General features: G+C 53.9%; 3 protein-coding genes across 3 annotated transcripts; 1 reads left to right on the forward strand and 2 right to left on the reverse strand.

The window, feature by feature from the left end:
* Positions 1 to 3,931: 3,931 nt before the first annotated feature.
* GMORB2_6283 (HMG (high mobility group) box) lies at positions 3,932 to 6,045 on the forward strand (the record flags this gene model as incomplete). Its single annotated transcript, XM_035468253.1, has 5 exons — positions 3,932 to 4,047; positions 4,256 to 4,433; positions 4,512 to 4,566; positions 4,642 to 5,708; positions 5,860 to 6,045. The coding sequence occupies 5 exons, from the start codon at positions 3,932 to 3,934 to the stop codon at positions 6,043 to 6,045; spliced, it is 1,602 nt and encodes a 533-aa protein (XP_035322234.1).
* Positions 6,046 to 7,206: 1,161 nt separating this feature from the next.
* Positions 7,207 to 9,655, reverse strand: GMORB2_6284 (mitofusin 2; the record flags this gene model as incomplete). The annotated part of the gene is made up of 2 exons (XM_035468254.1): positions 7,207 to 7,553; positions 7,651 to 9,655. Coding segments are annotated over 2 exons (2,352 nt in total), but the record flags the coding sequence as incomplete, so codon positions are not given.
* Positions 9,656 to 10,627: 972 nt separating this feature from the next.
* On the reverse strand, positions 10,628 to 13,428 carry GMORB2_6285 (condensin complex subunit 2; the record flags this gene model as incomplete). The annotated part of the gene is made up of 4 exons (XM_035468255.1): positions 10,628 to 10,895; positions 10,960 to 12,584; positions 12,674 to 13,233; positions 13,311 to 13,428. Coding segments are annotated over 4 exons (2,571 nt in total), but the record flags the coding sequence as incomplete, so codon positions are not given.
* Positions 13,429 to 14,164: the final 736 nt, after the last annotated feature.

Below are 14,164 nucleotides of genomic sequence, written 5' to 3' on the forward strand. Positions count from 1 at the left end.
GGGGGGGGGGGGAATGGAGAGGAAAGATATATGCCTGAAGATACGATCAATAATGAATGAATACGATAGAAATCCATCGTTGTATCGTCCATTAAACCCTACATCTACATACCAACCCATGTGCCGACCGTCTAGGTTAGGCTCCTCTTCATCTCCATACCGATACCACCCACACCTCCTCGGGACCTGCCGTAAGACTTGATTTGGGTGATAGACGTACGAGTACTACCAAGTATCAGTAATAACACGACACCCGTCCTCTGCACTTTATACGCCCCGATCATGTTCCTCTTCATATTTTCTTCATATTTCGCTTACCTTTTCCCTCCTCTTTCCTCGTATATATATTTTATAGATGCCCCAAATACAGAGCAAGGTGGATACGGACACTATTTTCCCTCCTAGGGTGCCAATCAATGGCCACTACGGAACCAGATGCTGCCATGGCTTGAGCACAAACCAACATCGACAGCAGCAGTGAGGCCCCGTGAGCAGTGGAGAGAGAGAGGTCCGTCCTGCTTGGAACATATAGTGCACGGGCGGGGAGTTACGCGCGCTATGCCAGTAATAACCGCCAGCGGGCATGACGTCGTGTGTCTTTTTTGACTTCTTCTGCCCGTTTGTTAACCTGTAGTGATACTTGGAAAAGTGATCAGGGCAGCCCGTTCCTTATCCTCCTCAGATCGGTCCCGACCGTCCCGACCCCATAGATCGGTAAATGGGGGGAAGGCTTATCAAGAATAGTAGTATTACTAACAAAACCACTGCCAATTCCTCCAATTCCTCCATACTATCACTGCTATTAAGATTGTACTGGATACCACTACTAGTTAGGTCATATGGCTTTCGACACCGCGTCACACAACCACCTGGCATGTCCTTGATGATAGATATCTAATAACCTTGGGATCGGGCCCATGGTTGGAAGCATGCGGGACGGTGCGAGGATGAGAAGGGCTCAGGGCTTGCAAGTCGACGACGACGTACGTACTCGTACGTACGGATAGGAAGGAAGTATGGCTCGGTTCATATCCGGTTGGCAGATGGGGAAGGTGCGTTATGGGGGAGGGGAAGGTGTGATGGTAGAAGCTGCTGGATGGCAAAAGAAGATCTAGGCATCCCGATACGCCCTCTTAAAGCAGGAACACGACTTCCAACCGGATTTTTTTTTTTTCGAGAAAGAAAAAGAAAAAAGAAGGAGAAAAAAAAGGTACGATATCTCTCAGCTATATTAACTCTGTTATTGCCAATTCACACAACACCGTACAAGTACAGAGTGATATGGAACAGACTGTCGTATTCCTTCATCAACGTGGTCGGAAAGGGGGCGGTCGACCTGGCGGAGAAATGGAGAAGGGAAGGATTAATGAAAAGAAACGGGAGGAGTTTTCAGTCCCAACTGAGACAGAAAATGATAAAAACGGAAAGTGCAGATAATACTACTATACCCTTGACTTTCCCATCACCGTACGGAGTACGCGCAATACTTGGATAAAGTCATGTTTTACCGTCTATTACTGAACTGAAACGAGTCGTATTCTGCCATTTGTACGGCTTCATATGGCATCGCCACTACCTACTACCAATGCAGTACAGATCAGTACCGATAATGTAATAAACACCCGTATGCTTCTTTCCCTCCCCCTCCCCTCTCCCTCTTTCCCTGCTCCGTCGGGAGACCTGCACGCGCTGAGATCTTCAGGAACGGGGCAAATATGTCGTGTCGCGCGGCATGTTCGAGTCAGCGAACCAGACATATCACCTCTCTCCCTCTCTCAGGCCCTCCTCCCTCTACCTCGATCGTTTTACACCACTCAGATCGAACCGTCATCGTGCTGTCTGTCTGAGGCGGCGTCGCTTTGCTCGCACTTTATACACGGTATTGCATGTACTGCTGCCACTAGGACGTGTACTCGTGTACATTAATTACGCTACGAGTACGGAGAGGTCTGATCGACATGCGACAACTGTCCCGTGGACCGCCATACGAGCACACCCGACATTGCTATTAGCACTAACGGGAGCCATTTACGTCTACGTTTTGTCTTTGTCATCTCGTCTGGCCAGTCAACAGACCCCGTCAACATGGTCCCGGTTTAAAACGGCAAAGGCGACGGATCATGGCATTTGCCCATCAAAGGCCATGCTCGCTCATCTACTCCACCAGAGGTAATGCGCCGTCACTCCGTCTGTCGGGGGTCCGCAGCTTGGCAGAATCCGGAATCTCGACACCTAACTGAGTTTTCCCACCGTTTCCCTCACGTGCGAATGAGCCTCGTTCGGCGGGTACGGTATGGTTATTGGCACTATGTCGCTCTCCATACGGTGTACTCGTACTCGTGCAATCCCGCCCTATTGGATGGAAAACCTTGGCCTTCATCGGGCGCCCTGTTCTTCCATCCTGCCTCTTCTCGATTGCCTTTTTGAAGCTTTGCCATTCCTCGCCTGCAAAGCCTCTTCCTTTGCCCCCTTTTCCTCTGATCCTGGTGATGTCGACGACGTCCTGGTACGCATCCTGGTACCTGACCATTGATCACAGCGTTCGCCTTTTGGCATGCTTCGACCTCGAATCCCGATCTCACTGATCTACTGAGCAATTGCTACTTTCATCTGGTCCGAGCACGGTACTTACTCACTCCGGCGTCCTCTTACCACCACCAACAGACACACTCTGGCCTAGTTTCTTCATCCATCCTCCCCCCTCCCTTAGCGGTACATCCGCCGACCTACCACTGCCATTACCACCTAATACTCGGAGACCAAGCTGCACTCAGAAACTACACTCAGAGGCTGTACTCCCCTCTTCGGTCGATCGATCTCTTGGACGTGTTTTAAGGCTTCATCACACCACCAAGTGGTCAAGCGTGGTTTCTTTCCTTCTCTCCTACTCCCCCCCCCCCCTTTCTACCATTTTTTTTTTTTTGCAGGCGCTGTCTCTCTCCCTTCTGTCTTCTGTTATTCACAGTTTTTTGAGCAGACGTCACGCTTGCTACATTTGTGCCTACAGTGTAATTCCTCACTTGCTTTCCTCCTATTGTGGTGCCGTTGCGGTGCAGCTGCTGTCCTTAGGGTATTGTCGACCACTCATCGACGGATCCCTCGCCAGAACAAACTAAACTCCACGCCCCTCCTCCTCCCGCCCCCTTCCGGATTTCAACCTCCCACCTCTTTTTTTCCCCCCTTTCCTCCCAACTTGCGCTTCATAATACAAAGAGAACCGAAGTTCAACTTCCAAAAAAAAAGAAAAAAACTGATACCACAAAATCGTCATCTGAGCTTGAACCTAGAGCTTCACGTTAAATATACGCCCTGCGCGCTCGGGATCCGCTCAGGTGATTGCTTACTCAGGCTTTATCTGACTCGCTGGCTCCCGCCTTCACACAACAGATCACTTACCAGGTTCGACGATCAGCCACCCTTCACACAATCCAATTTCCATAGGATTTGGCTGGCAGACATTCACGTTACACACACTATATTCATCCTTGTGGCCCGCGCCCCGGTTATCATCACCGCCACCACCACCGCCACCACCACCTCTCTCGCTCTCTTCTGTCTCTAGCCCCAAGGCTGATCGTTGATTGCACCCGGGGCAAAACGGGGCTGGATCGAACACATCGTACATCGACAGATGCTGGGAAGGCATCTTAGAGAGCACTTTGCCATCCCTGCCTCTCGCCCCCTCTCCCCCATCGCTTATCGTACCTTCTCTCTTTACATCATCACTCTCATCGGTCAGCTGTGCACTGAACCTCGACATTCAAAAGAGAAGAAAAAATCTGTGTCATAACCTCGCCGCATTCTATTCTCATGACAAATGAAGCCTTTGCTGTCTCGAAGAATCCTATCAACAGCATAACCCGGACTCTGGCTCCGTCTCCGTCTCGGATCAACCTATTCGCAACGGGACGCCCACCCCGAATCCGCCTGTATGGCACAGCTCGAGGCCACCTTCAGGGAGCTGGGCCTGATCCAGTATCTTGGCACTTTCGTCGACCAGGGATTCGATACCTGGGACACTATCCTGGACATCCAGGAGTCTGACCTGTACGCTTTCCCCTTTGCATTTTCTGCAACAGAGCTGCGCATTCTCACCAACGGCAAGAGCTAGAGGACTGACAATATCGTCTGCAGTGATGCACTTGGTGTAAAGCTCGGTCACAGGAGGGCAAGTTGAATTTGTGCCATTTGCAACTTTTGCACGCGTAAATCCACCGGTTACTGACAAAAGACGTTGTGAATAGAAGCTACAAAGGCGAATCGCCAATGCGAGAGGCGTCGCTCCCAGCACCTCGCTCTCTTCGTCCAAGCCAAGCTCCGATGAAGGGAAGAGCAGTAACTCCACAGCCCGTCCAAGCCCGGGACGTACTCTTCCCGCCAACAGCGATGGCGGTAGCGGTGTCGTGAAGCGCAAGTATCGCCGTCATCCAAAGGTGAGACAAGCATCTCTCTCCCCGATCGACATTGCCTGTCCGACCTTTTGACAGCTTCTAACTTGAGAACTCGTATAGCCCGACGAGAATGCCCCTGAGCGGCCACCTTCAGCCTACGTCCTATTCTCCAACAGTAAGCTCACCTTTGCCAATCTTTACTTCGGATGACACCCTGGGACTGACAACACTCTGCTCTCCTCTTGTACAGAGATGCGAGACGATCTCAAGGGTCAGAACCTCACCTTTACCGAGATTGCTAAACTGGTCGGTGAGAACTGGCAAAGCCTGCCTCCGGCTGAGAAGGAGACGTACGAATCACAGGCCAACAGTGCCAAGGAAGAGTACCACCGCAACCTTGCCGAGTACAAGAAGACATCAGAATATCGCAAGCACGCACAGTACCTGGCCGACTTCAAGGAGAAGCAGGCCAAGCGTGATCAAGGTCGGTCTGGTCGACAGCGTGGACTGGTGGCGGCCCGGCTTACAAATATCACAGATGTTAATAAACGATCCAAGGTTGAGCTGTCCAGGTACCACCACGAGAGCTCGGGCAGCAGCGTCGTTACCGGAGTCTCAGCCTCGAGTGCCAGCAGCCGCGGCAGCACAACTACAAGCACGAGTGCGAGCACCAACCACAGCTTGCGCAACAGTAGGAGCAGCAGCGAGAGGACGTTTGAAAACGAGAAGCGGTCTGCTCGACAGAGGATGGACTCCATCTCATCAATAGCCGACTCTCACAAATCCATGTCCCCGGTCATGCCAGACGCCAAGTTTTCGCCACTCACCGCCCAGCATGGCGAGCGGGATATGAGGTTGACGGGCAGCGCTGCTGTACGGGACACCAATGCCGTTACCGAAGGGCGGCAGCACTTGCTGCCGTCACTGTCGGACGTGCTGGACAACGGGCTCGGGAAACCGCCCGCGCCAGCATCGGACGGTGATCGCTACGCGAGACCTGGAATGGCCCCCGGAGCGACTCAGGTGGCCTGCCAGCCACCCATGACAGGCAGCCGTCATCAACCCCTGTCACATCCGAGCGGCCTTCCGCCCATGCTACGCCACGAAGATTCTTCTCGCGGAAGCAGCACATCGGTGAAGTCGGATAGCCCGGCAACCAGCTCGGCAGGCACTTCTATGAGCAGCTTCAGTCGGCCGCAAGGGGAAGGCTCGCTGCCCATCCACGCACTTCTCGAGAACCGCCCGACGGAAGTGTCTTTGCCGATCCCGAGCCACCATAATGTGGTGTCCCGGACCAACATAGGGGGATCCGCCGTGGTAGGAAATCGTGCACTGATGAACGGAACCCACGAGGGGCCGCAAGGCTATGGTAATTAGAACCTCGAAGACCTGTTCTCGATGAAACGGAACTGTATGTCGACTAACTTGGACCCCGGTAGGTTTTCAGTCCGCTCCGTCAGCCTTGCAGCATATGAAGGTTGAAGATTTGACGACGGATGATGTCGTCATGACCTCACCTGCACTGGAACTAGCCTCGGCTCCAGCCGCCAGGAACGGTACGGGGGCTCCGGCCAAGGGATCAAAGAATGGTCTCGACGGCATGAGTGCGCTCTTGCGTGCTGGCGAGATTGTCAACGGCAGACACAACGAATAAGGCAGCTCCTGCCTGACTTGATTATCGGCATGGGAAGCTCCTATTTGGCTTCGATCTTTACACACAAATTACCAGCCGGATAAGCTTTGTCGAAGAAGAAAAAACGAAACTAAATCACACAGTTCCCGACTCTGGGTCTGCTCTTGTCTGTTCACTATTATCTTCATCTCTTGTTCTTCTTGCTCTTTATATACATCATATTCGTGTATGTCTATGTACATGCATAGCTGCACACGCACATGCCCTCTTGTCTGTCTTTTTTACCCTCTTTTTCTCTTTTTCTTTCTTGGAAAGCAAGTAGGAGTAGGGACTCGGGTTTGAGGGAGGCTGATTTTCACCCCTTGTTTTTTTATGACGGCGTTGGAACAAAACCACTTTTTTTTTCTTCTCCTTGTTCTTGTTTATACGATTCGTCGTTTTTCTATTATTCTTTACACGATTCCCCAGCAATAAGTAGCATACGAATACTAGCAATAATGATGAGAGAAAACTGTCGAGATATCTGGCGGTTGGGACGCGAGGGATTATCGAAATATATACCTGATTTTATCCCTCGCACGTTTTCTACCTTGCTGTTCATTTTTTGTTTTCCTTTCTTGTGGAAAATATATCGCTTGTGTGGGCGGTGTTTTTACTCTTAGCCCCTTTGGGTAGACGAACCCCCCCTTTTTTCTTGATTGGTGACATTGATTACGCTAATGTTGTACTCCGTACGATTTGTTCTCCTGTCCCTTGAGAGCTAGCTGGTCTTTGGGAAGAAGAGTCAAAAAGTGTTGTTGATCTTACTGCAGCACATTTCTTTGTCGAGACTGAACTCTTTGTAGTATGGCAATCTTGATAATCCCGAATGCATATGTAACTAAGACACGACTTTTGCGAAAGTGAGGGGGGCAAAGAAAAAAGAAGAAGAAACAAATGCTTGGTTTAAATTATATATGCCCATGGTGGAGATTTCAATCTCTGCTTGTTCATTCATCTTCCCGTTCAAAGTTGCTGCTGTCTTGTTCTTTTTTGTTGTTTCTCATTTTTTACAAATAAATGGAAGAGGGGGTGGAGTGGGTGATAGTTTACATGATTTTCATTTTTCTTTTCCATTCTTGCAAGATTTTCAGAAAAAAAGAAAGCAAGATTGCCGGCGGCGTGTGGGTGCTTTTACACACCCGGCGTTCCAGGCGGAGGAGCCTCGAGGTCGATTGCCATCACGGCAGCACGCTCGTCGGCATTGGCGCGCAGGAGAGACTCGAAGCGACGGATGGCGACGTGGCTTTCACCGCGGACCTTGTCCATGTCGTCGCGGCGCTGGCCTAGGTCGCGCACGGACCTGTCCAGGGCGGAACGGACGGTCTCGGCGGGGGTGCGCAGCACGCGGCGCACCCTGTCGGCGATGCGAGTCGAGTTGGCGAGGACGTAGTCGGCCGACTCGAGCTCGGCGGCTACCTTGGCGGCTAGGTGGTGGGATACGGCGTGGGGGATTTGCTGGAGGACGTGGGCTCCCACGGCGGCAATGACTGGGGTTTGTTTTGTTAGATAGATATTCAAGAGAGAAGAAAGAGAGAGAGGGAGAGAGGTGTATGTGTGTATGTGTATGTGTGTGTAAAAGCATACCCGCTAGGACGACACCGGGAACGACGATACGATGTAGACTGTTACCGTCCATGACGCGGGTCAGAGTCATGATGGAGTCTATCCAGCCACGGGGGTCGGCGAGACGGCTCCCCACGGCGGTGGTGGCCAGGGTGAGGGCCATGCCTGCTCCGGCAAACTTCTCGGTGGACACGAGGGAGGGCCAGTCGACAAAGTCCTGTAGCTCGACTGTGATGTCCACCTGCTTGGCCAGGGCGTCGCGCTTGCGGGAGAACATGACCTCTGGGCGGAAATGGAGCTTCTCAAAGGGGTTGCTGTTGCTGCCGTTGGTAGTGGCGGCAGTCCTGCTGTGTATAATGCCGAGCTGGGTGATGGAGTTGACGCCCACGGTGGCGCGGGCGCGGGCGTTGTCCTCGCAGCCGACGACGACGTGGGAAATGCGGGTGAGCATGGCGTCGCGCAGCTCGTTGGCGTACTGGAAGGCGTTCCAGGGTCCGGTGTAGCGGACACCGAAGTGGGTCTCGACGTCGAGGTCGCCGGCGAAGGTGATGGCGGCGCCGATGGTGGCGCGACTGTGGTCGAAGACGTCGCGGCACGTATCCTCGACGGTGGCGTCGATCTTGTTGCCGACCTCTATCAGGGTCCTGCGCTGGGCCTCGAGCTGGGGCACTAGGTCGCTCATAGCGTCTGAAGCGCGGTCCAGTTCGGCGCGGGCCTCGCGCATGTTGGCCGAGACCAGGCTGCGGATGTCGTGCAACGTGTTGAGGAGGTAGGTGCGCGCCGGGGCCAGCTTCGACTTGGCGCGGTTCTCGAGCACGAACTTGCGCAGGGACCGCTCCAGGCGCTCGAATTCGCGGGTTCGGGCGGCGATGACGGCAGGGTCCACGGGCGGCTGGACCGGGTAGTACTGCTCGTCGCCGGGAGCAGGCGTTGGCGGCGCCAGGACCGAGTTGCTCGACACGAAGTGCACCAGCTCCGAGGCCTCGCGGTAGGTCTGAGGGCTGAGCAGCTGGATCTGGTCCATGATGCCCTTCTTGCAGCGGTCCTTGTCGCGGATTGTGTCAAAGGCGTTGACCACGATGAAGAGATACTCCTTCTCGGCAGTGGCGGCACGTATAAAGTCCTTGGCTGAGATGGTGAAGTGGTTGGCGGCCGAGACGACGAAGACGACGACGTCAATCTCTTCCTGGCGCGCGAACACGGCCGTCGTGTGGGCCGTGTCATGGTTGAGCCCGGGTGCGTCGATGATCGTGATATCCACCACCTCCTTGTTGCTGAGCAGTGACTCGTCGGCCGTGCGCCTGTCGTCCACGAAGACTTTGCATTGCGTGTACTGAGGGTCCGTCACCACGCGTTCCAAGTCGCGCAGGCCGAACGAGTCACGCCGCTGCTCCATCGTTGTCCCCTGCACCTCCTCACGCCCCTGGTTCTGGTTGGCGCTGAGCACCTCGCAGAAGATGGCCGTGCACGGCTGCTGGTTCTCCGGGAGCACTCGCCGTCGCAGCAGCGCGTTGCAGAACGTCGACTTGCCCGCGTTGACGTCTCCCGTTACCAGTATCTTGCTCAGCGGGTCGTCGATGCGCTCCCGCAGCGCCAGCAGCTGCCGCACGCTCGTCCCGAACCGCTCCCCCAGCACCGACGCGATGGCGTCCCTGCCCAGCATCTGCAGCGAGTCGCTATGCTGCGACCCGCCTAGCCTCACGTCCAGTCGTAGAACCAGGAGCTCGTCATCCTCTTCGTTGTTAATGTCGTCGTCGTCGTCATCGTCGTCGTCGTCATCGTCGTCGTCGTCGTCGTCATCGTTATCGTTGTCGTAATCCTCGTCTCGGCCGCCGCCGTTTTGCTTAACCACCTCCGTCACCGCCGGTCTTGGCACCAGTCTCGACGAAGGGTAGTGAAGCGGTCTTGTCGAGTTGGTCTCCTGAAGGGCTTTGAGCTGGGCAATGACCCCGTCGATTGATCGTCCCAGCGCAACCCGCTTCTCGTCGTACCAAAACTGGTAAGAGGAATTCGACAGATGTGGCATTTCCGGTATGTGTATCAATGTATAGAGTAGACAAGAGAAGAAGAAAAGAGAACAGAAGGGTCAGTCGGCACGTCGGAAGGGTGAGTGGTTGGGTTTAATTGTCGAATGACGAAGAGTCGTTATGCGCGGCTTTGTAATCGAAAGGAAGCTCACACAGAGAGTCTTATTGGCAGCTCTATTGTCTCTCTGTCTCTGGGCACTTTCTCTCTTTGCCTCGCTTCGTCGTTTGGAGATGGATGCTAATATTACAAAACATGCATCTAACAAGGTCACGCACCCAATTAAGCCAAACCAGTCGAGTCGAGTGGTTTTCCGCTATCACGTGTGTGTCGCCACTTTGCAAGAAACTCCTTTTCTTGCTTCTCTTGCCTGACTAATTCCCCCTTAGTTGCATAGCAGTCTGTGGTATTTGTGCATAATGATGTCTATATCCACTCCAACTCCCCGTGGGCATGCGTTATTACATAACTTCTTTTCTTTCTTTCTACGTGTCAGGGTACCCCTATTACGAGCAATCTTTATAGAGTAAGCTGTTGTTCATCCGTGAAAGTCTCGTCAGTGGCACATGCTTAGCGGCCCACTGCAGCACTAGTCATAATCGGATGACACCAGCCAGACAGGGGTCTCCGGTCTTCGGCCGACACCGAGTTCGAGTTCGTACGCTCTACTACAAGTATACATGAACATGTAAGACTTTGTCAATGCTACTAGTAGTAGCAACAGTAGTAGCAGCAGCAGTTGTAGTAGTAGTAGTAGTTAGTCGCGGAAGCAACGGTCAACACCAACAAACACTCATCTTGCTTCTCATTAAGACATTCATAGGTAGATAAAATACGCTGCTCCTTCCCATTCATCGTCGTACGGCCATAATTTCGTATTTATACACATGCCCTCATGACGCCCCAGCCGGCCCAAGTGTAGGGCAAGAATTTGAGAGAGAAGGGGATCAAGTGTTCTGAGCCGTCCTCATACTGCACCCTCAATGATTTCGGCCGACAAATCTCGCCGGATGCTCAGCTCCCGCAGGTCCGGCGTCTTTTCGATCAGCAGACCCTTCTCATTAGCCAGGTGGAGCAGTGAGATGAAGCAGAATGATGTCGAGATATCGTCCATGACTGTCTTGGGGTACACCGTCTGGAGGTTGTTCATGATTTCGGTGAACTTGAGCTCGTTGTGGCCGACGTCTTGTATCGTTTCTGTTGGTGGCGCCACTGACGAACGCCTGCTCTTTTCCTGAGTACTGTCCTGTTCAAGGTGAAAAAAAAAAATCCGTTAGTTAATGTAAAAGGAGATGAGAAAGGAACAGATCCCTTACCTCCATAATGTCCATCTCCATGCCCTTCCACAGTTCATCCTTCAACCGCCTCACATCCACCTTCTTGGCTACACGTGCGTACTGCACGTATTCCGGACGCACTCTCCTCGTTGCCGTGATGAGTGTCGTTCCGTACGCCCCATTTGTGGCATTGGTCACCTCGCCGTTGAGAATCGCCGTGAGACCCATGCCGTCATCTACCATGCCACCTTCTGGTGAAAAGTGCTCCCGTGCGTCGGCAAACTCGAGGTCGTCGTCGTCCGCGTCATCACCTCCGGGGAAGGGCATGGCATCGTCCTGGAAGAAGTTGGCGTCGTAGTCGCCACCTCCCAACGCCATCGTGTCGCTCTCCTGCGGAACCCCCTGCTTGGCCCAGAAGGCCTCGTCCATGTCGCCGACGGGTGCGTCGTCCGTGTTGGCATTGCCGAAGCCCTTGTGCTCGCCAAAGCCACCCGTCCGTCTCTTGCCGATGCGAGCCTTGGGCTTGAGAAAGAGACTGAGCAGCGACTTGGAATTGAAGTGCTTATCGTCGGGTAGTAGGTTCCGCGACTTGGTTTTCCAGTCCTTCTTGGGCATCGTAATGGCCGAGTTGCTCGATGCCTGTGTGTGTATCAGGTCGTGGATGCTGTACTCGAGCGGCGCCGCAAAGTCAATCTCAAACGGCTCCTTCTCCTTGCGCTTCTTGGTCTCCGTCGTCGGCTTTTCGCTGTCTTTGATCTTTCGGATACGCCAGTGCTCGGCACTGGACCAGTTCTTTTGCAGCGCCTGGTCAAAAAAGCTGAGCATGTCTTCGTGCATCTTGTCTGCTTTGCGAGGGTCCATCATTGACACGACGTAGTCGCCATTCTCCTCGTACCCGTCACCCTCTCCCTCGCCTTCTTGGCCGAAGCCGGCGTTGTAAACGCGCATTTGCGGTTCCAGCGCCGCATCGCGGGCCCAGGCGTCACCACCTTCACCAAACGCCACATCGCCGCCCATGTCGAAGCTACCGAGGCCGAGGTCGTCATCGTCAAAGCCAAGGGCCGCCTCCCCGTCAATCAACATCCCCGAGTCATCTCCGTGTGCACCAGCTGTCTTCTCCTTGTCTTGGTCGCGCCAGTCATCCGGAGCGTTAAGGAAGGGAATGTCGGTTGAGCCCGACGGGTTTCCGAGGTCAAAATTCTTGAGCGACGGGCACACGTCGAGCTCGTCTAGCCGGCTAAGTTCGGGGAAGAAGCGCTGTCGAATCATGGCCAGATCAATCTCAGCATCTGCCTCGTCTAGGTCGTCATCGAGTTCGGGCACATCCATTTCTTGGCCCAAGTCCATCTTGGACACATCCATCGACTCGCCCTCGCCCCGCTTATCTTCTTCACCCTCGTCCAAATCCTCCTGTGCATCGCTGTCTTGCTTCTTTCCCATGGAAGCCTCGTCCGCTGCGTCATCGCTGCTGTCGAACACGATTCGACCCTGGGAGTCGATCATCAGGTGATTGAGGAGGAGGCCCTTGGCGCCACCTTCGTCAAAGTCGGCCGAAGCCTTCTTGAACAGTGGGTCGACCGAGAATTCGAGTTCAAACTTCTTGAGTTGCAACGAGTTGAAGGATGGCGCTAGTGTTGCTTCGGATCGGTGAGACTGAGACAGGGAAGAGTGGTCAGCCTTCTTGCCTTCATTCCTTGACCAGCTTTTTCGTAAATGCCATGTAGCGAACGGTGCGTGCTTACCTTCTTCTTGGTTTTCTTCTTAACATTCCCGTCCTCATCGAGCTCCTCGTCGCTGTCTTCGCCTTCCTCGTCACCCCCGCGGTCCTTCTTTTTGCTGCTGTTGCTGTCGGCGAGACCGCTGAGGAGCTTGCCCGTCTCGGTGGCGACACTGTCGATGCGATTGGTGTAGATCTTGACGCAGCCGTCGAGGGTGCAGCTAGCCTTTTGGAAGTTGACGCTGTCGCCCTCTTTAAGAAGGGACATGTCATGGAAGTAGTCGATAAGGGCAAAGTTCCATGAGTTGGTGGCATTGATTTTGTTGTCCGTGGCCATCTTCATCCACTCCTCAAAGTTGGCGAGGATGGGCACGCGCTTCATGGGTGTGCCCACAGTGCCTGTATCCTCGCCATCATCTCCCGCGAGACGTGATGCGCGCGGGGTCCCCGGACCCCCTGGGGACGCATTCTCGAGGTCGTCCAGCCTGACGCTGCTCTTGCGGGGCGTCGATGAAGCCGCCGCCTTGATCTCGTTGATCTGTTTCTCTTGGAGCGCCTTCCTAGAGTTCATGCGCTTCCCGCGTTCTTGCGCATCATCGTTCAAGGGAATTCTGCAGCGGGCGTTGTGGACCCAGTCAGTCGGTTAGATTTGACAAACGCACGTAGGCGCACAACAGGAGGGTAGGCGCACTTTGTTGACGAGGATTTAAAGGGTGAGCCTGACGAGCCAACCGGCGGTTTGGCGTTACTCGCACGAGGAACCTGAGCGACCCGAGGCATTCTGGTAAAAGAGAACAAAGCCGAAAAGGGTCTGCCAAGTTAGAGAAAAAAACGCCCCCTCTCTGGTGCCGTGTTTGCGTCGTCAAGATGCAAGAGGTGGAGGATGCTGCAGTGTTGCTACTAGTAGGGCTGGTATCATTGGACCGCGGGCGCGTCGTCATGGAGTTGCGTCGTGGCAAAGTAAACAATTACAAATGGAGCCACAGCGAGAACCTAGAGTGCTCAGGGGCTCGAGGGAGCGGCCAGAGGGAGGGAGGGGCGCCTAGGGGCCGGGCCCGGGGACGGAATCTTCCAGGTTTGCAAACCCCGCTGTACGTGTAGCCTGTAGCCTGTAATGGCCCCTCAAGGCTGCTTGCAACCTGGCCATAGTAACACTGCCTGTATCCTCCAAGACTTGTTTTGCATGTGGTTGCTGTACTCGTATGGTGCTCCGCCTGCAGTATTAGACTTTCCCGTGTGCTCGTTATAAGTGGGGCAGCTGGACAATTGGCACGGAAGGTGGGGTGTGTAGTGCAAGTTGGCACCTTCCAATACGTCGTCCATCCTGATGAAACCCCGAAACCTGGGATATCTGTGGCGCAGCAAGGTGAAGTTAGCCACAGTCGACACCAACCCACAATGACCACATGAGTCCTATCGACACCTAATTCTGAATTACTGGTTTCTTCAATTCTTTACAACCTCTTAGAGGCCTCCCTTGGTTAACGCAATGTGCTCTTAGCTCTATGCTGCTTCA

The sequence above is a fragment of the Geosmithia morbida genome (genome assembly GCF_012550715.1).
Source record: "Geosmithia morbida isolate 1262 chromosome Unknown scaffold_5, whole genome shotgun sequence".
In the NCBI taxonomy this organism is placed as follows: domain Eukaryota; kingdom Fungi; phylum Ascomycota; class Sordariomycetes; order Hypocreales; family Bionectriaceae; genus Geosmithia; species Geosmithia morbida.